This window comes from Marmota flaviventris, chromosome 2, assembly GCF_047511675.1.
Source record: "Marmota flaviventris isolate mMarFla1 chromosome 2, mMarFla1.hap1, whole genome shotgun sequence".
Classification (NCBI taxonomy): domain Eukaryota; kingdom Metazoa; phylum Chordata; class Mammalia; order Rodentia; family Sciuridae; genus Marmota; species Marmota flaviventris.
Window position 1 is genome coordinate 119,483,055 of NC_092499.1, and position 24,749 is coordinate 119,507,803.

At 39.6% G+C, this 24,749-nt stretch overlaps 1 protein-coding gene across 3 annotated transcripts in view; it reads left to right on the top strand.

Annotated features, from left to right (window-relative positions):
• The first annotated feature begins 9,748 nt into the window (after nucleotides 1–9,748).
• Nucleotides 9,749–24,749, top strand: part of Clk3 (CDC like kinase 3) — a 78,085-nt gene continuing 63,084 nt past the window's right edge. For all 3 annotated transcript variants that reach the window (XM_027923640.2, XM_071608463.1, XM_027923646.2), the window contains exons 1-2: nucleotides 9,749–9,839; nucleotides 12,612–13,239. In XM_027923640.2, the coding sequence (XP_027779441.2) occupies nucleotides 12,688–13,239 (552 nt within the window). In that variant the 5' untranslated portion in view covers nucleotides 9,749–9,839; nucleotides 12,612–12,687. The remainder of the gene's footprint in view (nucleotides 9,840–12,611; nucleotides 13,240–24,749) is intronic.

Here is a 24,749-nt window from a genome sequence, read left to right on the forward strand (position 1 = left end):
TGAGGAAGAAGGGAGAGAAAGAAGAAAGGGGAAAGGAGGGAAATTAATACACAATATTTATATAATTCAACTTGTTGAAAATATTTGTTGCTGGGCTTGGTGGTGCATGCCTGTAATCACAGCAGCTTGGGAGACTGAGGCAGGAGGATCACAAGTTCAAATTCAGCTGCAGCAACTTAGCAAGGCCCTAAGCAACTCAGTGAAACCCTGGAGGCGGGGGTGGGGGTGGGGTGGCTGGCAATGTGGCTCAGTGGTTAAGTGGTTAAATGCTCCTGATTTCAATCCCTGGTACTAAAAAAAAAAAAAAAAAATTGCTGAAATATATTAAAAATGCAGTGACACTCTCTCTCTCTCTCTCTCTCTCTCTCTCTCTATATATATATATATATATATATATATTGAACATTGTTTCAAAATCAACAAGGACATTGAAACACCACCACAATTTATAGCTAATTCGTGTAATTTTCTGTAAATAGATTTTGAGGTTCTTGGTTTCAGTTAGTGTCCTTAGAAAATGATGTGCTTGCTTTTTTCCTTCATCACTTTGTCTTTTTTTTTTTAAAGATTTTTTTTTTTAGTTGTAGATAAACACAATACCTTTATTTTACTTGTTTATTTTATGTGGTGCTGAGGATCAAACCCAGTGCCTCACACACACTAGGCAAGTGCTCTACCACTGAGCCAGAACCCAGGCCTCTCATAACTTTATCTTAAACAGAGAGCTATAGAGAAAGTAGTGGGTGAATCCTGGAAAACCGGGATATCCCCATTTTTCTCTATGCAAAGGTGTTAAGCCTTCCAAGTTTGCCTAGTGACTGCAGACTGCAGTTGAGAAAGGCCTGTCTTTTAGCCCCAGAATTTGCTACCCAAGGCATGTCAAGTGCTTGATTTTAATTTCTAACTGTGAATTGGTGCCTAGATTTGTCTTTAGAATGATATAAAGCAAGCCAAATAATTTGAAGATAGCCTGCCCATCTGTACTTTCTTTCTTTCACTCTTGGCAGAGGTTTTGAATACACAGGGCAAAAAAAAGTTTGGCATTTTTTTTTTTTGGAATGGTACAATAGTCCCCCTTATCCACAGGAGATACATTCCAAGACCCCCAATGGATGCCTGGAACCTTGGGTACTATAAAACCATGTGTGTGTGTGTGTGTGTGTGTGTGTGTGTGTATAAAATCGTTTGTCTATACAAACATATCTATGATAGGTTTAACTTATAAACAGTAAGAAATTAACCATAGCTAATAAAATCAAACAAATATAACAATGTATTATAATAAAAGTCATGTAAATGTGGTCTCACTTTCTGTCAAAATAACATTATACTTTTATTTTTCACTCAAGGAAGACCTATATGGATTCTTCTTGGGGTTTCCAAATTTCCAGCATCATTCTCTTATGCTATGGAACCATTATTAAGTAAAATTATGTTAATTTGAACATAAGGACAGTGATATTGCAACAACCAAACTAAGAACTGATTGGCTACTAAGCAACTAACAGGCAGGTAGCGTATACAGTGTGGATATGCTAGATAAAGGGATGATTCACATCCTGGGGGGCAGGAAGGAGAGGGATGGTGTGAGATTTTATCATGCTACTCAGGACAGCAATTTAAAACTCATGCATTGTTTATTTCTGGAATTTCCCTTTAATCATTTTGGACCAAGATTGACCATGGGTAACTAAAACCACAAAAATGGGAACTGCAGATGAGAGGGGACAACTATAATAAAATCAATTAAAACCATGCAAATGATATTATCTTTACTAAACAAGTTAAATTTAAAAATATATATATATATAAGATGTAAATTATCCCTTACATGTATTCCTTGCACATTTTTTTTTGCTATAAATGGGCAAAATGATAAGAAACTTGATGAGAGAACTTAATTTAAGTTAACATATAAAGATGAAGTATGGTGGGTCTCTTCTTCACATGCTCAGCAGTTCCAAGCAGTTCCAAACCAAATCCATCCTGGCTGATATAAAGAAACATCTTAAGTATCAGTTATAATTTGTTGCAAATAATCTCAGAATTTATTGATTTAACTTTTAAAACAATAAATATTTATTATTTTTCATTTGTCTATGGGTTGTTGGGGAGTTCTAATCTTGGTTAGTATAGAATGGCCTGGCTCACATGTTCGGTGGTTGGCAGGCAAGTTGGTCTAAAGTTTCACACTTATATGTCTGGCACTTGGTTAGATGTCAGATGGGGTAATAACCATGTATCTGCTATCATCCATCAGGTTAACCCAGTTATTCACATGATGGTGGAAGAATTCCCAGCAGAGAGATAACTAGGCCCAATTGTAATCACTTTTATAAGACTCTCTTGCATCATGTTTGCTAATGCCCATGGGCCACAGCATGACATATGACCAAGCCTACCTTCAGAAAATGGAATAATAGACTCTACCTCTTGATGGGAGGAGCTCAAACCATTGGCTATTCTGTTCAATCTACCACACCTTGAAAGCTAAAATAAAGATTCTATTACATTCTTTGTAAAATGAATGGGTATATATCTCAGGATTTAACCATATTTCTGTGATGGAGAGAGAAGCACTTTCTGGTTTCAGCTACTGGGTCCTGAGGCAAAGAGATAAAACCAAAGAGGTAGGTAAGAAGCTAGATCTTCCTAATGCCTGTAGGCCCTGTGAAGGAATTTAGGCCTTGCCCTCGAGAGCAATGGGAAGCCATAAAGCTGTCTAAGAAGAAAAAAGATTGGAGCACTTGGGCTGCAGTGAGAACAATATCGCTGGATACTGACTGGAAGGGGAATAGTGAATGGAACAGTCATGGAATGCTCTCTCTCTCTCTCTCTCTCTTTTGTAAAAGATACCCAGTTTGAATGCATCCCCCAAAGTTCATATGCTGGAATGCATAGTTATAGTTATAGTTTGAATCCATCCCCCAAAGTTCATATGCTGGAAACTTAATCCTCAATGCAACAGTGTTGGGTTGCGGGGGGGGGGGGGGGCCTAATATGAGGTGATAAGGTCATGGGGACTCTACCTTCATGAAAGAAATGATATTTTTTTCTTTTTTAAAAATTTGTTCTAATTAGCTATACATGGGAGCAGAATGCACTTATTTATATATCATACATAGATAGAGTATAATTTCTCATTCTTCTGGTTATACATGATGTAGAATCCAACCAGTTGAATAGTTATATATGTACATACGGTAATAATGTGTGATTCATTCTACTATCCTTCTTACTCCCATACCCCCCTCCCTTCACTCCCCTCTACCTAATCTAAAGTAACTCTATTCTTCCCTAGCCATTCCCCTGCCTTATTGTGAATTAGCATCCACATATCAGAGAAAACATTCTGCCTTTGGTTTTTTGGGATTGGCTTATTTCTCTTAGCATGATATTATCCAACTCCACCCATTTACCGGAAAATGCCATAATTTTATTTCTTTTTATGGCTGAGTAATATTCCATTGTGTATATATACCACATTTTCTTTATTAATTCATCTGTTGAAGGGCATCTAGGTTGGTTCTATAGTTTAGCTATCATGAGTTGAGCTGCAATAAACATTGATATGGCTGTGTCACTGTAATACACTGATTTTAAAGTCCTTTGGGTATAGACCGAGGAGTGGGATAACTGGGTCAAAAGGTAGATCCATTCCAGTTTTTCTGGATCTCCATACCACTTTCCAGATTGGTTGCATCAATTTGCAGTCTCACCATCAATGTATGAGTGTGCCTTTTTCCCCACATCCTCACCAACATTTATTGTTGCTTGTATTTTTGATAATTGCCATTCTGACTAGAGTGAGATGAAATCTTAAGAGTAGTTTTGATTTGCGTTTCTCTAATTGCTAGAGATGTTGAACACTTTTTCGTATATTTGCTGATTGATTGTGTTTCTTCTGTGAAGTGTCTGTTCAGTTCCTTAGCCTATTTATTGATTGGGTTAGTTGTTGTTGTTGTTGTGTTTTTGTTTGTTTGGTTGGTTGGTTTTTGGTGTTAAGTTTTTTTGAGTTCTTTATGTATCCTAGAAATTAATTCTGTACCTGAGGTGCAGGTGACAAAGATTCTCTCCCATTCTGTAGGCTCTCTCTTCACATTATTGTTTCCTTTGCTGAGAAGAAGCTTTTTAGTTTGAATCCATCCTATTTATTGAGTCTCGATTTTACTTCTCATGCTTTAGGAGTTTTGTTAAGGAAGTCAGATCCTAAACCAACATGGTGAAATTTGGGCCTTCTTTCTCTTCTATTAGGAACAGGGTCTCTGTTCTAGTGCCTAAGTGTTTGATCCACTTTGAGTTGAATTTCGCACAGGATGAGAGATAGGGGTTTAATTTCATTTTGTTATGTTTGGCTTTCCAATTTTCCCAGCACCAAAGAATTAATATTATTGCAGGAGTGGAAGTTATCTCAAGAGAGGCTTGTTATAAAAGTTAAGTTTGGTCCTCTCTTACCCTCCAGCTTTCCACTGAGATGACACAGCAATCAAGGTTCTCTTCAAATGGGACACCTCAATATTGGACTTCCTAGCCTCCAGAACTAATTTTTAAAAGAAATTATTCAGCCTCAGGCTTTGTTATAGCATTACAAAACAGATTAAAACAATGAGTGAAACAAGTTTGCTTGAAATTTATGGGAGGATCCAAATTGCAAGAGACTAAAGGGAGATCCCAGAGAATTGGAAAGGGAAATGATCATGTGTGAAAGGTTGGCTTTTAAGAAAAAACACTTCATACAATAAAATTAACTTTATTTTTCTTATATATAATCCTATGGATTTTAATACATGTATAGAGTCATGTAACTACCACCACAATCAGCATTCAGAAAAGTTCCATGATCGCCAAACCCTCCTTTTTACTATCCCTTTAAAAGCACCCCTCCATCCCCTTCTAGCTGCTGAGAATCACTTGACTTATGCCCCATTAATGCTTTCAAGAATAACTGGGCTGGGTGCTGCGGCCCAGTCCAGCATACTACAGTGATGCAGCCACATCAATGTTTATAGCAGCACAATTCACAATAGCTAAACTGTGGAACCAACCTAGATGCCTTCAATAGATGAATGCATAAAGAAACTGTGGTATATATACACAATGGAATATTACTTATCTAAGAGAGACCCTGTCACTAAATAAAATACAAAATGGGGCTGGGGATGTGGCTCAATGATTGAGTGCTCCTGGGTCCAATCCCCAGCACGGAAAAAGAAAATGTAGCTGAGTGTGGTGGTGCATGCCTATAAGCCCAGTGTCTTGGGAGGCTGAGGCAGGAAGATTGCAAGTTTCAGGTCAGCCTCAACAATTTAGCAAGGCACTTAGAGACTTATTATTATCTTGTCTCAAATTAAAAAGGGCTGGGAATACAGCTCAGTGGTAAAGTGCCCCCTGGGTTCAATTCCCAGTACCAAAAGAAAAAAAAATTTCAAGAATGTCATTTTTTAGACTGACTTATTTCATTCAGCAAAGTGTATGTTATGTATTTGTGTATTTATTTGCAGGGCTGGGGATTGAACCTTGTGCATGCTATGCAAGTGCTCTACCACTGATCTACATTTCCAGCCCTTTAGTTATTTAGAAACAGGGTCCAAATCACTGAGGCTGGTCTTGAATTTTCAATCCTCTTGTCTCAGCCTCCTAAGTCACTAGGATTGCAGGTATGTGCCACTGTGCCCAGCTCAAAATATCTTTACCATGATGCTTTAATCAATTCTGCATTCCTCTTTATTGCCAAGAAATAGTTAACTGATTGGTTTCTAATAGTATCCCCCTGGTCAGTGACACCAATATTCTACCAGTTACTTGGGCCAAAAACCTTGATATCTTCCTTGATTCTTTCTTCTAACCTATACAACCAGTCCATCAGCAACTCTTGGTAGCTCCACTTTCAAAGTGCACCTAGAATCTGACCACCTTTCACCACCTCCACTGCCATCATCTAGTTTAGGCCACCACCATCTTCTGTCAGGATTAATGCTTCTACTTTGACCCCTCTATCCTCATAGTCTGTTATACCCTGAGCTACAATGATCCTTTTAGACACTTAAATCTGATTAAATCATTCTTCTGCTTGAAAATCTCCAGTGGTTTCCGTGGTGACAGGCAAAGTTGTTGCCATGTCCTACAAAGCCCTGCATGATTGGCTCTGGCTATCTCTCTGATCTTATTTCCTACCACTCTACCCCTCACTCACTCAGCATCAAACATAGGGGTCTATTTCTATAGCATATTAAGCATGTTTCTGCCTCAGAGTATTTAAATTTGCTGTCTCCTATACTGGGATACTTTTTCTCTAGATATACACATAGTTCCCCTCTATCAAGTCAATTCCAGTTTCTGCTTAAGTCATCTTTATCAGTATGTTCTTTTCTACCATTTAAAATAGAGGCTACCTGACACTACTATCTAATACCTTCCCTGCTTTGTTCTTTTTTATAACATATTCTTGATAAAACTTATTTTTAATTAATTAATTTGTTTTAATTAGTTATATATGACAGCAGAATGCATTTTGATTCCTTATACACAAATGGAGCACAATTCTTCATTTCTCTGGTTGTACACAAAGTAGACTCACACCATTCAAGTCATCATACATGTACCTAGGGTAATAACATCCATCTTATTCCACCATCTTTCCTACCCCATGCCCCCTCCCTTCCCCTCCCTACCCTTTGCCCTATCCAAAGTTCCTCCATTCCTCCCTTGCTCACCTTCATTATGCATCCACTTATCAGAGAAAACATTTTTCCTTTGGTTCTTTGGGATTGGCTTACTTTGCTTAGCATGATAGTCTCCAACTCCATCCACTTATCCATAAATGCCATTTTATTCTTTTTTAGTGCTGAGTAATATTTCATTGTGTATATGTGCTATAGTTTCTTTATCCATTTGAAGGGCATCTAGGTTGCTTCCAACTTTAGCTATTGTGAATTGTGCTGCTACAAACATTGATATGGCTGCATCACTGCAGTATGCTGGTTTTAAGTCCTTTGGGTATAGACCCAGGAATGGGATAGCTGGATCAAATGATGGTTCCATTTCAAGTTTTCTAAGCAATCTCCATACTACTTTCCAGATTGGTTGCACCAATTTGCAGTCCTACTAGCAATGTAAAGAGTGTGCTTTTTCCTCCACATCCTTGCCAACACTTATTATAGCCTGTATTCTTGATAACTGACATTCTGACTGGAGTGAGATGAAATCTTAGTTTTGATTTGCATTTCTTTAATTACTAGAGAATTCGAACATTTTTTCATATATTTGTTGATTTTCTTCTTCTGTTAAGTGTTTGTTCAGTTCCTTAGCCCATTTATTGATTGGGTTATTTGTTTTTTTTTTTTTGTTTGTTTCTTATTTTTTTGCCGGGGGGGGGGGTGTACCAGGGATTGAACTCAGGGGCACTCCACCACTGAGCCACATCCCCACCCTATTTTGTATTTTATTTAGAGACAGGGTCTCACTGAGTTGCTTAACACCTCGCCATTGCTGAGGTTGGCTTTGAACTTGCAATGCTCCTGCCTCAAGTCTCCCGATCTGCTGGGATTACAGGCATGCATCACTGCACCCGGTGGGTTGTTTTTTTTTGTGTGTGTGTGTGTGTGTGTGTTAAGGTTTTTTTTAGTTCTTTTTTTTTTTTTTAAAGAGAGAGAGAGAATTTTTTAAATATTTACTTTTTAGTTTTCGGAGGACACAACATCTTTGTTTGTATGTGGTGCTGAGGATAGAACCCCCCGGCTGCACACATGCCAGGCGAGGGCGCTACCGCTTGAGCCACATCCCCAGCCTTTTTTTAGTTCTTTATATAACTTGGGATTAATGCTCTATCTGATGTGCAAGTGGTAAAATTTGCTCCCATTCTGTAGGCTCTCTCTTTACGTTATTGTTTCTTTTGCTGAGAATAAGCTTTTTAGTTTGAATCCATCCCACTTTATTGATTCTTGATTTTATTTCTTATACTTTAGAAGTCTTGTTAAGGAAGCTGGGGCTTAATCTGACATGATGAAGAATTGGACCTACTTTTTCTTCTATTAGGCACAGGGTCTCTGGTCTAATTCCTAGGTCCTTGATCCACTTTGAGATTTGTGCATGGTAAGGGTGGCTTAATTTCATTTTGCTGCATATGGATTTCCAGTTTTCCCAGCACCATTTGTTGAAGAGGCTGTCTTTTCTCTAGTATATATTTTTGGCACTTCTGTCTAGATAACTGTATTTATGTAAGTTTGCGAGACTATGTTTTTGTTTTTCTATATCTCTGACTTAGTAAAGATTCTGGAGGACAAGAAATTTGCTTTGTCCAGTGCTCAATAAGCACTGAGATGATTCCGAGGTGGCATATACTAAGAGTTCAATTAATATTGCTAATTGTATAGGAGGGAAAGACAGAATCATAACAAAATTTCAGGGCATTCTACATTTTATTACTTTATGGTAAAGTAATCAGGGGAAGTGGTAGGGAAGTGTAGCGTTAGAGATTTTCAGAGATAGTAGACAGCAAGTTGACTAGATGAATATAACGAAGTTTCCAGTCAGTTCAGAATGATGAAAGAGTATAATTAATTTAGTTATGTCAATCTATGAAACAGGACAATTTTCCACGACAAAGTACAAGCATGGAGAAGTACGTAGACCCATTCAGGATGGAGATCTTGGAATATTGGGAGTGTTAGACCAGGACTGAGAGTAAGAGCAGTATTGTAATTACTTATCATTGAATCTATGGTTAAGGAGGAAAGTGAAGACTGGAGGGAGTTAATGGCTAAGAGATAAAGTAGAGGCTTTCATCAGATTAGAGGTTCTGATAAGCTGAAAGAACAGTTATCTAAAATTCTTGAGCAGTTGAGAGGGTAACAGGCTGTGGTTGGGTAATGGTATGTTCAAATTACTAATTCATGACGACACCGTGTTTCTTGTGACAAGATTTAGGATTAGGAGCTGATGTGTTGCTAGAGATAAGGCTAGATGTTGAATGGGTTGTCCACCTAGACTCTGAAACGATCAAGGAAGATGATCATAGAAGAAAAAATAATATAGGGAGCTCCATGCGCAAAACGACAAATATTCACTACAGAGGTGGGTAAAGGAACAGCAATTCTTAAGAAGCAGCATCGGAGAAGCAAGGGTTTTGACACGGAGTGACGGTATTCGGCACACAGCCTCCACTTTTGAAATCTGGCGAGAATACTAATCCATGTGAGAGGGTTCCAGGGGATGTAGCATTTTCAGGAGACAGTCAGGTCTCAGACCAAGGAAATAAGTTCAGAGAAAAGTCGATCAAAGAGCGGAAATGACTAAGAACCACCAATTTGAGGATAGGAGATTAGGAGGGGACCTAAGCAAAAGAAAACTCCGAAGCCTCTTTGTTTTTACTAGACTTTCTCTCAACCTATCGCTCGCACCATACCAACCTCCGCAACCAGAAAACACCCAAAAAACACTAGGTGAAGCCCGGCACTTTTCAACTCCCCGCGGAAGTCTCCCACCGGAACTCTTCTATTCAGTGCTTTCCTATTGGCTGAAGCTTCCGCCCGCTTCAACTTGCTTCCCCTCACAACACAGGCGGGCCCAGCTGTCCCTAGAGTCACTTCCGCCTCGCCCCATACCCCCTCCTCGTTCCCTTTTTAGCCGCTTCCGGCCTCAAGCCCCGCCCCAGCCCGTGGGCCCCACCCTTCCCCGCCCCTCCCCCGCCCCCCGGCCGGCTGCCCCGGCCCCGCGGCGCCGCTTCCGGTGCGGGCCCCGCCCCGGCTGTGGCCCCCGGCTGCGGAGAGTAGGAGACGCAGCTGCCGCGCTGGGCTTTGAGCGGCTCCTTTGCCGCGGCGGACCGGGAGCGCCCCGCACAGGTACGCTGAGCGGGTCCTAGTTCTTTCAGCCGCCGCGGGCATGGGGGCTGTGGCAGGTGGAGGTGACCGAGGTGGGAGGGGAGGCAGGTGTGTAGGGGAGACACGAAGGCGCGGGCCGTCGGAGCGCGGGGACCACTGAGGAAAAGTGAGAGCCCTGGGGAGGAGCCCCGGGGCGTCCTGTGCCCATAGGCGTGATTTAAGATAAAGGGAAAGAAAAGGGTAAGGGGGCCCCTGGGAACCGAGAGGGCAAAGATAGGTGGGGTCGGAGCGATCCGAGAAGAACCAATGAATTGGCTGAGAGAGCTTAGTAGAGGTAAAAGTGATAGGGCTGGGTGGGGTGGGGGGACAAAGAATGGGAGGGGGGCCATTGGAGTGACCTGGGAGGGGAGATTGGAGGGGCCCGGGGCCAGTGGGTCTGGCAGCGAAGGTAAAGGAATGGTCAGCAAGGCCAGACTCAAAGGCGCAAGCTGTCGGTTTTGCCTGGCTTAGTGGTCCCTGAACTTTAGGGGAAATAGGGGAGGACCTGTGTGAGGGGATGGAGTGGTTTAGATTTCTGAGACTAAGTTCTCCAAATGTAGGCAGGTGGTATTGTTTGGATCACTGGCTACTTAGGGGCTGGGGGAAGATGGGCTCTTGGCGGGGAGAATGTGTATATTGAGTTGTAGAACTGAGTCATCTCAGACTTACTGAAGTAGCTGTGGGACATCTCCCCCTCTGCTGGGGACAGCATAGAGAACATGGTGCCACAAGACAAGAAGCAGTTGTTCAGTGACTGACAGGACTTGGTTGAAAAATTATTTCGATTGTGACTGATTGTAATGATTACAGGACATGTTTTAATGACTACCAAATCATTTACTTTATTCTTTAATTTTCTTTGACCCAAGTTTTTTTTTTTTTTTTTTTTTTTTTTTAACTTTAAATGAACATTTTTGGGCTAGGGATGTAGCTCAGTGTCTAGTGTGTGCAAGGTCCTAGGTTCAATGCCCAGTACAGGAAAAAATAAATAAATAAATAAACAAACATTTTGCCAATTGGATTTATTGTGGGTTTAAATTTTTTCATTCCTTTTGATACTCTAAGAAGAGCTAAAGCGGAATGAAAGTATTGCTTTGGACATATCTCAAACTCACACTTTCTAAAAGTGCCAGGAGAGGAAGTAGAGACAGTGAGGGGCAAATTGGAATTTGAATCTTACAGACTACAAAAAGTACAACCTGTGCTTCTAAGATGCAGAGAAAATGAGAATTTTTAATCTCTGTTTTTTTGCCTAGGTTTAAAGTTTGTACTTTTTTTACTCTAACCTATTTAAAAAACTTAATCCAAACCATTTTTATTGCTAGGGATGCAGTTACTTCCCTGTGAATCTTTAAATATGCTAAAGACATTTACTTTTCTTTCTTTTTTTTTTTTTGTCTTTCAAACCCAATCCCCAAACACTGAAACAATGCATGCATCAAGTCCCAACCTGTACAGTGCAACTTCTTTCATGTGATGACAAAATTGTACACCATGCTGCAAGTCCTGTTCACCCTAAAATTTGCTCCTGCATAGTAATTCAGTTATAGAGACTTGCTGAGAAAACAACTCAAGTGAGGAGTCTGGAGAGGAGGGTGGGGGTAGAGGTGGAAAGGGTGTGAAAGGGGTATGTGTTTGGAGACTGGTAAGAATGCAGATAAACCTGCCCCCACAATGCTTTTGTCCTGAGAGCCTTTTCTTTTTGTATTCGTTGTAGAATAAATATCATAATACAAATTAACCATAAAGAAAGGGGATGTGAGGAGATTTACTTGGCCATTTATAAAAAAGAAGCCGCATTACCTTGTTTAGATAATATTGATACCTGTTTCAAATTAATTAACTTTAAAATCTCCAGAGGAATTCTCCCTGTTTGTTTTTGAGCAAGGATTGCAATTTGAGACTCTTGCCTCCTTGCGTGTTTCTTTCTTTCATGTTGTTGAAATTGGATTCTTTCTGAGGCTATAATGTCCAGTTTGCCTGCCTCAGTACACTCGGCAAGCAGGCTGGCAATTTGATCTGGGAAATTTGCAAAGTTTAAAACCCAAGAGCAGTTTGCTTGGTTTTGCTTCTTCTGTTAAGAGGATGCATTCTGTCTGTCTGTGTCAACTTGAATGGTAATATCTTTCTTCAGTGGGCCTGGGAATATAAGCAATAGTCTCTCTTTTGCTAGCAGGCCTTCTTTTTTCCCCCCTCTATTATTGTGGTTTTCATATTCCTGTTTAGTACAAACCCATTTACCTTTTCAGTAATAAACAGATCAATGTTTGAGAATGTAGAGGGAGAGAGATCAGAACACAGATGCTAGCAGCTTAAATATCTGAATTGCTTCTTTTAAAACCCTCAGTAAGATCTGGGGCTATAGCTCAATGGTAGAGCATTTGCCTATCATGCATGAGGCACTAGGTTCTATCCTCAGCACCACATAAAAATAAACAATAGAAATAAAGGCATTTTGTCCATCTACAACTACAAAAACATTTTTTAAATAAAAATAAAACCCTCAGTAGTGTACCACTATTGAAATTCACCCCATTTCCCCTCTTAGATCCTGTTCCTCTTCACAACTTTCCCTACCCACCCCTCAAAACCCAAATACTCATTGAAAATCAGGTTTAGAAGCACTAAGTTTATGTTTAGTGTTGAGAACTTATGGCTCTTTATTGGAGAAAAGAAAGCCTTTTATATCTGTTTTACATAGGTTTTTTTTTTTTCCCCCCCTCCTCCTCTGTGGTTTTGGTTAATCACATAAAGTATAAACCCAGTGTGCCTGCTGGGCTATGCTTGGGTTTAGAGCCATGCCAATCTGTGGTCGAAGCTTGAAGCAGTAATGGAGCCACTGCAGCAGCAGCAGCAGCAGCAGCAGCAGCAGCAGAAGCAGCCACATCTAGCTCCTTTGCAAATGGATGCCAGAGAGAAACAGGGACAGCAGATGAGAGAAGCCCAGTTCCTGTATGCGCAAAAACTAGTTACACAGCCAACTCATCTTTCTGCCACACCTGGGAGACCTTCTGGCAGCCCTGCTCTGGGTCCCTTAGCCAGAGTTCCACCAGCCACACCAGTGGCCCGAGTTTTTGAACGGAGCAACGTGAACTCAGAGCCTGAGGAAGAAGAAGGTGGTTTAGAAGATGAGGATGAGGATGAGGATGTTGCAGAGGTGGCTGAAAAGGGGGCCCAGGCTGCTTCCAAATATTTTCATGTGCAGAAGGCAACTCGCCAAGACCCCAGAATAGCACCCATGTCCAGTCTGCTTCCAGCACCAGGGCTCCCACCACACGGACAACAAGCTAAAGAAGACCATACCAAAGATGCTTCCAAGGCCCCACCTTCTGTCTCCACAACTGGACAGCCAAGCTGGAATCTGGATGAGCAGCTTAAGCAGGTCAGTCTTTCCACTATAGGAGGCCATTTATTCTTCCTAAAGGCTAGCTAGAAAGAGTATTGGATGGTCTGGTGCTATGCCGATCTGGGTCTGCTCACCCCACTTCACTGATCCACACCATAAACAGACTTTGAACTATTTTTTTTCACTTAATATTTGTTTTCTTGGGCTTGGGGTATAGCTTAGTGGTAATGTATTTAGTATGCCTGAGGCGTCAGGTTTAATCACCAACACCACCACCACCCACCCTACACACAGAAATTAACATTTGCTTTCTTGATTAAACCAATAGAATGTATCAGTAACTCGATGTAGATTGTTCCAAGTTTGACCCGAAAGAATATCAGTATAATCTTTTCTTTTTTTTTTTTAAAGGAAGAATGAGATTGCAACTGTGTTGAGGTGTTGAGGATGCATCTAAAAATGTGAGATGCATGACACTGGAGTTTTTCCAATAATAACGTAAAAGAACAATCTTGCCCAAGAACTTCTTATTTCCAGGCTAACCAGGATCATAGGGAGATTTGTTGTCTTATAGCTGAACAGAGCCGACAAGAAGCTCTTGTACTGTGTATGTTTCCTAGTAAAGAGGCTTATAGATATGATTTCATTTCACCCTTATAACATCTGCTTAGAAAGAGAGAAGGGTGGACCTCAAAATTCCCTTTATAGCCAAGGAAAACTTCTAAACATGGCTGAAATGACTTCTAAATGTCAGAGTTGGTTGGGAAACTTTTTAAAAAGACAGACTGGAGTCCTAATAAATTATCTTGGAGAGTGGAGCCTACGGAATTTGTATTCTTATTCCAAGTCTTTTAATTTTAATTTTTTTTCTTTATGATGTACAATGTAGTATATTCTCACTCAAACAATGAGATGGTTTAGGTTGGGAGTTCATGATAAAGCCATTAGTACCTGGATACTCAGAATATAGAATGTGCACATGCTCTTCATGTGTTCCAAATGGTGCTGTTTAGAAATTATTTGTGAAGAGCCATGGGTTAACACAGGACAGCTGAGAAATGTAAGAAAGGTCCTTTGGAACCTGAAAAATCAAGCTTCTTTGGATCAAGGAGCCCTGTGCAGCTGACGTAAGTTTTACAACAACAGTGTGCAGTAGATTCTAGAATGAGAAATAGGCTCAAATCCTATTTTTTTTTTTTTTTTTCTGTATCTTCCTCTGTGGTCTTTTGGTAGCACATTTGAATTGCTCTAAGCCTGTGTCTTATCATCTGTGGAATAAAAGTAATGAAGGTGCCTCGCAAGGATACTTTGAGGATTAATGAGCTAGTCCATGTGAATATCTGTGCAGTGCCAAGCACATGGTGGCTAGTAATGCTCCAGAAGCTGTCTTATGCAAACAGTGCCATCTTCTTCCTGCATCTACACTGACAGGCCTCTGAACCAGAGAAAGTACTGAGATGTACAAAGGGTTTCCCTCACATGACCCAGGGAGATAGCAGTAGAACTAGGACTAGAATCAGAATCCCAACTTCTACGACAGCAGCAACCTGGCTGCCAGCCCAGACCCGCCTCCTGGCTGATTGCTTTGCTTTAGCAAAACATCTGTGAGTTGCCGGCAGCCCCGCACTGCTGTACGGTTGGCAGAGTTCCATGCTGGCCGCTGAGTCAGCTCATAGGATCCCGCCCTGACAGCGCTGGGAAAGTTCAGGCTCCAGGCGGCTGGGCTGCCCCCGCCTTGGCAGCTGGCCAGCCTCTGCGTGTGTGCGGTCGTTCCTAGAAAGTGCAGCCGCGTGCGAGGAACAAGTGGAGCTCCAGAGCCTGTCTGTCTTCAGGAAATGCAGCAGGTGTTGAGGTCAAGCCATTAGAGCTTTGAAAAAAGCGACTCTTCAGAACTGGCTTGTGTGAGTGCACACGTGTGTGCCATGGCAAGGCAGCCTGCCTCAAGTCCTGGACGGCAGCCACTGCGCAGCTATAGAACTCAGCACTCTTGGGGGCTGGCTGTTGGCATTTGAAACCCTTTGAGTTCATTTAGGTGTCTGAAGCACACTCACTAATTATAGACTGCCTGGCAGAGCACCTGCCAAAATGTTTTTATAAATGTTGGAGTAGCTGAGGCCTAATCCCTGCCCCCTGAACTTGAAAATCAGGAACTGGGTCAGGGGGGCATTGAGTGGACAGTGACTTAAAATCTTAGACGAGCATCTCCTATTCCTCTTATGGATTGTATTTTTTTCAAAATGGGTTTGGTTTGTATTCTTTGTCTAAAACTTGTTTTAATATATGTGTGTGTGTGTGTTTTATTTATTTACTTACTTTTTAGAAGTAGTTGGACACAATATTGGTTTATTTATTTTTATGTGGTGTTGAGGATCGAACCCAGGGCCTTGTACATACTAGATGAGCGCTCTACCACTGAGCCACAATCCCAGCCCTAAACTTGCTTTTAAAGAAGTAATATGCTTGGGGATTAAGATTTTTTTTTTGTTGTGTTTTATAAGGAAGACTAAAAATCTATCCTTGAGTAGGTCCTATAGAAACTGTGGAAACCATGAGACCAGCTGTTTATTGTTTAGTATTTTTTTTTTAATGTAATTAACTTCTAGAGAGCATAAATAGGGCTGCCCTTGCTCCAGCAACTGAAAGGCTTTATGTGTTACAGTGTCCATTTTGTTCTTTTAAACAACAAACTTGTACAGAAGGCTTCTTTGTGCCAGGGCTGTGCTCCTTGAGGTAAGTCATGTCTTTCCAGGGAGCTGGTGTGATGGTACTGGGAAACCTCAAGGTGGATTGGAGTAAATTACTTTGTCCAGGATCAGCTAAAGCTATGGTGTAGATATTTCTAATAGATAGATGTTTATTTGTTGCAGTACAGGGGATTGACCTCAGAGGCGCTTTACCTTTAAGCTACATTCTCCAGCCCTTTTTATTTTGAGACAGGGTCTTGCTTAGTTGCCTAGGCTGGACTCTTAACTTGAGGTTCTTTTGCCTCGGCCTTCAGAATCATAGGGATTTCAGGCATGCATGACCACGTCCGGCTATGATGTAGGTATTAGTTTTGTTTCACTCACTAAAGTAAAAAAGTTAAGTGTTGTTCCCCCCCCCCCCCCTTAAATTAACATCATAGCATAGCTTGGCAAATCAACAAGATTACTCTATTTTGGAAGCTTTGGTGAATGTGGGTGTGGGTGTGGGTGTGGGAAGGGGGTGTTGAGAGTAGGAGAGGTACCTGCCAAGCAAAGAGCAAAACTAGAAAACTTAAGGGTGCCATAGATTATCCATTGTTTCTGAAATCCCTTTCTAAGAATATGTAAAGTCAAAACTATTTTATGAATTCTCTTTGAATTGAATAAACTCTTAGAAAATGTTTGTTTCTAAAGATCTAGATCATTATGAATATAGTATTCTGGCAGAAGAGCGATGTGGAAAATGAATAATACCACCTAGCCCAGCATCCTAAAACCAGTCAGATTTCTATGGGCAGAGTAAATAATTGTAAAACAAGACAGCAAAGAACTGAGTGTTTCTTCTCTCAGAGGAAATCACATAGCCAATGGAGAGAGGGCTGTTGGCCTTTTAGGGGTGGTCTTCTGCTGTCCTGGATAGAAGTCGTTCAGGCAATACAGTCTTTGTCTGTCTTGAGCCTGTTAGTAGAGCTAGGTTTCCAGAAAAGCATAGACTCCTTTCCACAAAATAGGAAGATGAGCGATGACTTGATGGCCTGTGGGAGCCAGAGTATATATGTCTGGATTTCTGCATACTTTGGCAGTCACTTCGGTTATTGTGTGTGACTTTGCATAACTCAGTGCAAAACACTACAAGTCATCACTCAATAATGTAGGCCCTCTAATTGGATATTTTACAAGGTTTTGCCTCAGTTGCCTTCTAGGATCAAGAGTCTAATTTCAGAAAACTTGCAATTAAAGAATTCCTAACACTTCCTAAAGCTTGCTAATCACATGCATTAATGAGGAAAAGGTATTGCCAATTCTGAACACGTGGAAGTTGTTTGGCGCACTCTCCACTCATGACAGCTGTGTAGGCTTTCTTTGAATTCATTGGAGCAGCATCTCTGCAGGACTGAAGCAGAGGAAGCTTCATGGCAGACTCAAAGAACCATGTTAGATGGGAACTGGGAGACAGGGAAAATGACAAGGAAATTTTGTCTGTTTTTCCCCAAAATAATTGATTTTCCCTAAAAATAAAAATTTTATTAACTACTTCAAAATCAGTCTTGTTTTACTGTGAGAAATGACTTCCTGCTGAGCAGTTAGTGGACAAAGATGTGTCTGCCTTTTTCTCCTAAATGTTGTGACTGTCTGGTTTTCCAGAATCTATTCCTGTAAGTAAAATGTGGGTCTTTGGGCCAGGCCTCCTTTTCTTGGTACATACTGCATGACTAGAACATTTGGGACTTTTTGTAAAAATTGTGTAAAATATTGCCTTTAAAAAAAAATTGTAGACATTCCTCACTCTTTGTAAGGCTGTCTTACATGCCCTTGGCTTCTATAATCACAGTAGAGTCTGTCTAGATCAGTAGTTCTCATTTGGAGGTGGCCCTCCCTTTCTTCCCCCAGGATACATTTGGCAATGTCAGGAGACATTTTTGGTTTCTGTGACAGGGGTGTTGGCAGATGTGCTACTAGCATCTAGTGGATAGAGGCCAGAGATACAGCACACAGGACAGTTCCCCACAACAAAGAAAAGAATTACCCAGTACAAAACATCTAGGTTGAGAAATTCTTGTCTGTATTGTGTCACTGGAAAGAAAATCATATGCTATGCTTTTCATAGACAATGCTCTAGACTTAGCTCCTTTGTGCTTCAGTCTTAGTAACTGAGGGCTTTAGCATCCTTGATTTTTTTTTTTTTTTTTCTATTTTTCAATGTATGTGTTGAGTTAGGTGTCTCCTGAAGTCATCTGAGTGAACAGACTGCCACCTGGGAGAGGCCTAGGACCTAGAACTTGAGATATCTTACTTGACTCTAAGCAGGGTTCTTCCAGCCCAGCATTCCATGACTGTGGTGATTTGTGAGAGAGCTTGGTTGCCCTTCTAGTCATTAACCCCAAAAAGATTAAGGCACAGTTACTTGGCAAACTTGTTACTTAGTAACAGATTTAATAATTGACTCAAAATTGGTTTGAGAGACACAGAAGGTAGATTTAGATATTAGCTTTACCACTTGATTGCTGGACAAGTACTTTGGACAAAGATCCTAACCTTCTAACCTTCCTCTTTCAATCTGTGCATCCATTTATTCCAGAGGATGATAATTCTCTCCTACCATCCTCAGGAATCTATTTTAAGATATTACAAACATGGAAGAAAAATGGTTTGAAATATTTTTGTAAAATGTATACACTATACAATAAAGATCAGGTTGAATTGTCATTAATGTGTAAATACTTTTTAAAGCTATGTTTTTTTAGTCTTTATAACCTTTGTAGATAAGATGCTCCACAAATCCTAGACAGTGCTCTAAAACAACTCCTTCTTTTAAGTTTTCTGGAGTTGTGGCCAAACTCAAGTGTTCTAGAGTTCTATGAAACCTTTCAGGATTGCACTTTTGAAGATGCTGCTTTCCATATTAGAATAGGGATACGTGGGCTGGGGTTTGTGGCTCAGCGGTAGAGCGCGCCCCTCGCACGTTCAAAACCCTGGGTTCAATCCTTAGCACCACATACAAAAAAAAAAATAAACAAGTGAAATAAAGGGGTTGTCCAACTACAAACTAAAAAGTAAATTTTAAAAAAAGTTAAAAAATAGGGATACGTGCATATTTTTTCTTTAGGTAGAAGTAAGCTTTATAGATATTAAATCCTTATAAGTACATGATCACTGACTAAAACTCAGTTCTTCTCCCTCTTTCCAGAGACTAATCCCTCCGTGCATGTCCTAGAGCTCATCCTCTCGTAGATTTTCAGGGACTTGTTCATCAGTGAACCTCTCCATTTCCTGACCTTTGGACTCATGCTCTTCTGACGCCTTCTCCACATTAACAATTATCTAGCTCCCAAACTAAAAAAAAAAAAATTCTTCTTTAGTCTTAAAATCTCCCTCATTCAGTTACTATAAAGGAAATGAGAGATCAAGTTTAAAGAATTTTTCTTCTACTACACCTCTCCCTCAGGTTTTTCTATATTGCTACCTCCCCCTTCCCCACATCAAAGCTTCTCCAAAGAATTGTTTGTATTCCACAGTTCTATTTTGTCACCTCCTGCTCACTCCTCGGCCTACTCAATCTGGACCCTGTCCCTTAAATTGTTCGGGTTTCTAATGACCATCATGTTGCTTAGCCAAGACTGCCCATATTCTTTTGATTTCTCAGCATGTTGAGTACAGTAGACCACTTCCTCTTTGAAACATTGGCTTCTTTCTGCTTATTGTACTTATCTCTTATGCTTTCTCTTCTATCTGGCCTCTAAAACTTAAGTTCCCCAGAGTTCAAGACTAAGTACTCTTCTCTGTATGCCCTGAATCTTTTACTTATGTGGCTTTAAATACTGTCTACAAGTCAGTGACTCCAATATATAATTTTTGCTCACATTTCTAGTCTCAGCTCAGTGCATATATTCCCAGCTACCTGCTTGGCATTTCCATTTAGATATTTTACTTACATCTTAAGTTTAATGCTTGTAAAACTAAACTCTTGATTTCTAACCTCCTCCACATTATTTCCTTCTTTATTTTCCTTCTCAGTAAATGGCATTTTTATTCATTTAGTCAAGTATACCAAAAACCTTGGAGTTGACTCTTTCTTATCTCCTACTTTGTCACTCCTTGTGTTTGGTCATCACCATCAATTATCTGGATATCTAGAATCTTGCTACTTCTTTTCTTCTCCAGAATAACCTACCCAATCCAAGCCACTTTCCTACTGTTGCAGCTCTCAGCAGGTTTCTGTGTCCCCTGATTCTAATCCATTCTGTACACAATAGCTAGAGTGATCTAAAAAACAAATCAAAAAATGTCTCTCCTTTAATGCCCTCCAAGTATGATGTCCCACACTGTAATTTTAAAATCCCAAATCTTTATGATCTGGCCCTCCCTACTTCTTTAGCCTTACCTTTGACAATCTTCTGACCTATCACTGTGTTTCAACCACCCTCACTTTTGCATGTGCTAGAATATCTTTATTGGTCACTTCCTCAGAGGCATTGTCATCACTCTCAGTGTAGATCAGGTTCTCCCTTTATATGCTATCATTGAATGTTATTGTTTTACATTGGTGTGGTTGGTTGGTTAGTTCCTAAACTACATGGTAAGCTGCAAGAGAACAATGACACCATTTGATTTGCTTATTATTGTATAGTAATGTTACATTGTAAGCATTCAATAAATATTTATTTCTTCCATTTTCATTTACTGTCCTTTTTCATGTGAATTGCTTCATTCATATTTTTAAAAAAACAAGACTTTATTTTTTTAGGTTCATAGCAAAATTGAGCAGAAGGTACAGTGGTTTCCCATATACCGCCCTCCTCCACACATGCACACCTTCAAATGCCGTGCCAGAGGGTACATTTGTTACAATTGATAAGCCTATATTGATCCATTATTATCATTCAGAGTCCATAGTTTACAGTAAGGTGCACTCTTATTGTACAATCTGTGGATTTTGACAAGTGTGTGAAGATTTGTATCCACCATTATGGTGTCATACCGAGTAGCCTTACTTCTCTAAAAATCTTTTGTGCTCTACCTATTTATCCCTCTCTTCCCACTAATCCCTGACAACCACTGATCCTTCTACTGTCTTCATGGTTTTGTTCTTTCCAGAATGTCGTATGGTTGGAATCAATTAATATGTAGCCTTTTCAGATTTGTTTTTTTCATTTAGTAATATGCATTTAACATTCTTCCATGTCTTTTTATGGCTTGATAGCTGATTTCAGCATTGAATAATATTCCATTGTCTGGATGTACCATAGTTTATTTATCCACTCACCTATTGAAGGATGTCTTGCTTGCTTCCAAATTTTGGCAATTTATAAATAAAGCTGATATTAATGTTCATATGCATATTTCTCTGTGGTCATAGGTTTCAGTTTGAGTAAATTCTAAAAAATGCAATTGCTGGATAGTACAGTAAGGATATTTTCAGCTTTGTAAGAAACAGCCACACTCTCAAAGTGGCTGTATAATTTTGCATTCCCACCAGCAGTAAATATACCAGTACCCACTTTTCCCATTTCCTCACCAGCCTTAAATGGTGTTATTTTTTTGGATTTTGACCACATTCTTTTTTTCTTTAGTTGAAATTTTATTGAAGCCGGGCACGGTGGTACATGCCTGTAATCCCAGCAACTTGGGAGGCTGAGACAAGAGAATCAAGAGTTCAAAGCTAGCCTCAGCAATGGTGAGGTGCTGAGCAACTCAGTGAGACCCTGCCTCTAAATAAAATACAAAATAGGACTGGGGATGTGGCTCAGTGGTTGAGTGCCCCTGAGTTCAATCCCTGGTATCAAAAAAATAAATAAATAAATGAAATTTTATTGAAATAATTGTAGAGTCACATGGAGTTGTAAGAAATAATACAAAAATGATCATTTTTATACATTTTGTCTTTTTTTTCCCCCATGGTAACATTGTATAAAACTGTATAGTGTGCCAGTATAACCTGGATGTTGATTTTGATATGATCCATTGATATTGAGATTTCTTTCTATTTTTAAGCCATCTGAGTTGGATGTTTAGTACATTTTCTGAAATTCTTGTAAATGGGTTTTACAAGGCTCTGGGTTTTTCCTCTGGATCTCGCTTGGTATCTCACAAGTTTTCATGTGTAATGCTTTCATTGTTGCTTATTATTAAATGCTTTATAATTTCAATTGTGATTGCTTCTTTAAGCCTTGGGTTGGTTGTTTAGAAGTGGTTTTGGTTTCCAATACTTTTTTTTTTCTTTTTTCTAATATTAACTTATAGCACACTTACATTGTTAAAGAACTGGCATGCTTCTGATTCTCTGGAATTTAAGATAATCTTTTGTGTTGGCCTTGTGTATGATTAGTTCAATAAATGATCCGTATGTACTTGGAAAGAATGCATATTTGCTATTTGTTAGAGGCAGTGTTTTGTATGTCTAATGGATCAAGTGTATTGATTTCTGTTTGAAATCTTCTTTACTCTTCTTTGTGTGATCATTTTCAAAAAAAGCTGAATTAAAATATTCCAATGTAAGACTTGCTTTCTTTTGACTAGTATTTATTAGGTTAATTTAATTTATTTGGTTATTAGGATTGATGGTACATTTGGATGATCTATTTCTGTCCTCTTATTTTGGATTTCGATTTATTCATACTTTTTCTTTTCTTCTTTTCTGCCTTATATTGATTTGACTAAGAGGTTTACTTAATATCTCTTCTACTGTTTTGGATGTTATACTTTCTGATTTTGTTCTTTAACTGGAGGAGGGGGTTATTTTGTTTTTGTTTGGGGACCGGGGATTAAACACTAGAGGTGCTTAACGACTGAGCCAAATCCCCAACCCTTTTTATTTTTTATTTTGAGACAAGAGTCTCACTAAGTTGCTTAGGGCTTCCTAGTTGCTGAGATTGGCCTGGAACTTGCAATCCTCCTGCTTCATATTCCCGAATTGCTGGGATTACAGGTATGCACCACCACACCTCTGTGTTTTGTTTTGTGATAGGGTCTTACTATGTTGCCTAACTGGTCTCCCACTCCTGGTCTTAAGCAATAACAGTCTTCCTGCCTCAGCCTCCCAATTAGCTCAGGCTACATGTGTTGATTACTCTTTTTTGCCCAGGGAAGTGGGGTGCTGGATATTAAACCCAGAGACATTTTGCCATTGAGCTTCATCTGCAGCTTTATTTACTTACGTTTTTGAGATGGGGTCTCACTAAATTGCTTAGGGCCCCACTAAGTTGCTGATGCTGGCCTCAAACATGCCATCTTCCTTCCTCGCCCTCTGAGTCTCTAGGATTACAGTCATGTCACCATGCCCTGCTTGACTGCTGTTTTGTACCTTCCTGAATGTATTCTAGATTTGGACTTTATTTATTCCACTTGGGGCTTTTTTTTTTTTTTCTTTTTTCTACCAACATTTTCTTTTACTTGTGTCTTTGTGTGCTCTTTCAACCTTATTTGTGTGTTGTCATAGTGTTCCCTCTCTATCCCCCACTTGGCCATTATTTTTTTAATTTTTTGGACCAATGTTCTAATAGGAGTAGTGGAAACTTCTCATGAAGTCTTCTAGACATCTTTTTTTTTTTTACTAACTTTGTCTTTTATGGCATTCTGCATTTACATTCAGTTTTCCAATTTCTAATTCCCTCTTCAGTTCTATCTGCTCTATTTTACTAGTCTTTAAATTTTTATCTCAATTATTGTGTTTATTTATAAACATTTTTTGGTATTTAAAATTTTGTCTGTTCTTACCTTGTGATTTCTATTCTTTGGCTCTTCGGGCATTTTTAACTTTTTAAACTTTATGTTGTGAAATTTGCTAAAATTTTTTATTGTGAAAATTTTAAATACACAAAAGGCAACAAAGTATGTGTCCTTGACCCTGCCTTCTTTCATCAAGGATCAGTGTTTGACCATTCTTGTAAACATGACTGTTTGAAAGATGCTTTTAGATTAGTCTATTATTTTTTCTTAATTCTTGGGGTGCAGATTCTCCCTTTATCATATTAGTCTCCTGTATAATGGTTTATTTTATCTTGTGGTAGTTTATTTTTCTCATTTTGAGTGGGGATTTGTTTCTGTGGAAGTACTTGTAAGGGGAATTTTTCCTTTCTTCTGGGGCTCAGATATAGCTTAGCTAGTTGCATTGGTTTGGCTGATGTGAATTTGAAGTCCACATCTATGCCTAATGAAAGCATAAGTTTCTATGGACACTTTTTTCCCATAAATCCCCTAGTAGATGGCAAAGTTCCTTAATGCTTCTCTGGGCTAGTGGGCAGTTTTTCTGAGGTGATAATGGAGTTAAGTCTTTCAAGTCCTCTGACTTTAATATAGTTATTTCAGTTCTGGTTCCTGACATGCAGGAACCTGGACTCCTCTTCTGAGATGGGAGTGTTTATGTGATACCAACTCCGGCTGAGGAGTGCAATTCTTCCTTGAGCCCTTCAGCTTTGGTGCTTGCTCACTGATTTCTTCCTTTTTGTTTCTGACACTATGGACCTTGTTTTCATGTTTAGGAATAAGTGTAAGAGGTGGAGACTCTTAAATTTTATCTAGTGTTTTTTTTTTTTTTGAAACACAGGGATTGAACCCAGGGCCTCAAACATGCTAAAAAGAACTGTACCACTGAACTACATTTCCAGCCCTTATTTGAATTTTTATAATTATCTCAAAATTACAGTAGTAATATGAGTAGGCATTCATGAAAAGCCAAAACAATATAGAAAAATTCAGAGTACAAATATATAGTTTAAAAAAATTTTTCAGCATTACATTGCCTATATGTGTCTTCCTATCCCATCTTCTCCAGAGGTGCGCAAAATTAGGAGCGAGTCACTTATAGGGCTGTTTCTGTGTGTTTACCTAAGTGTGTAGTCACAGAATGTGTGAGCATGAGTGTAC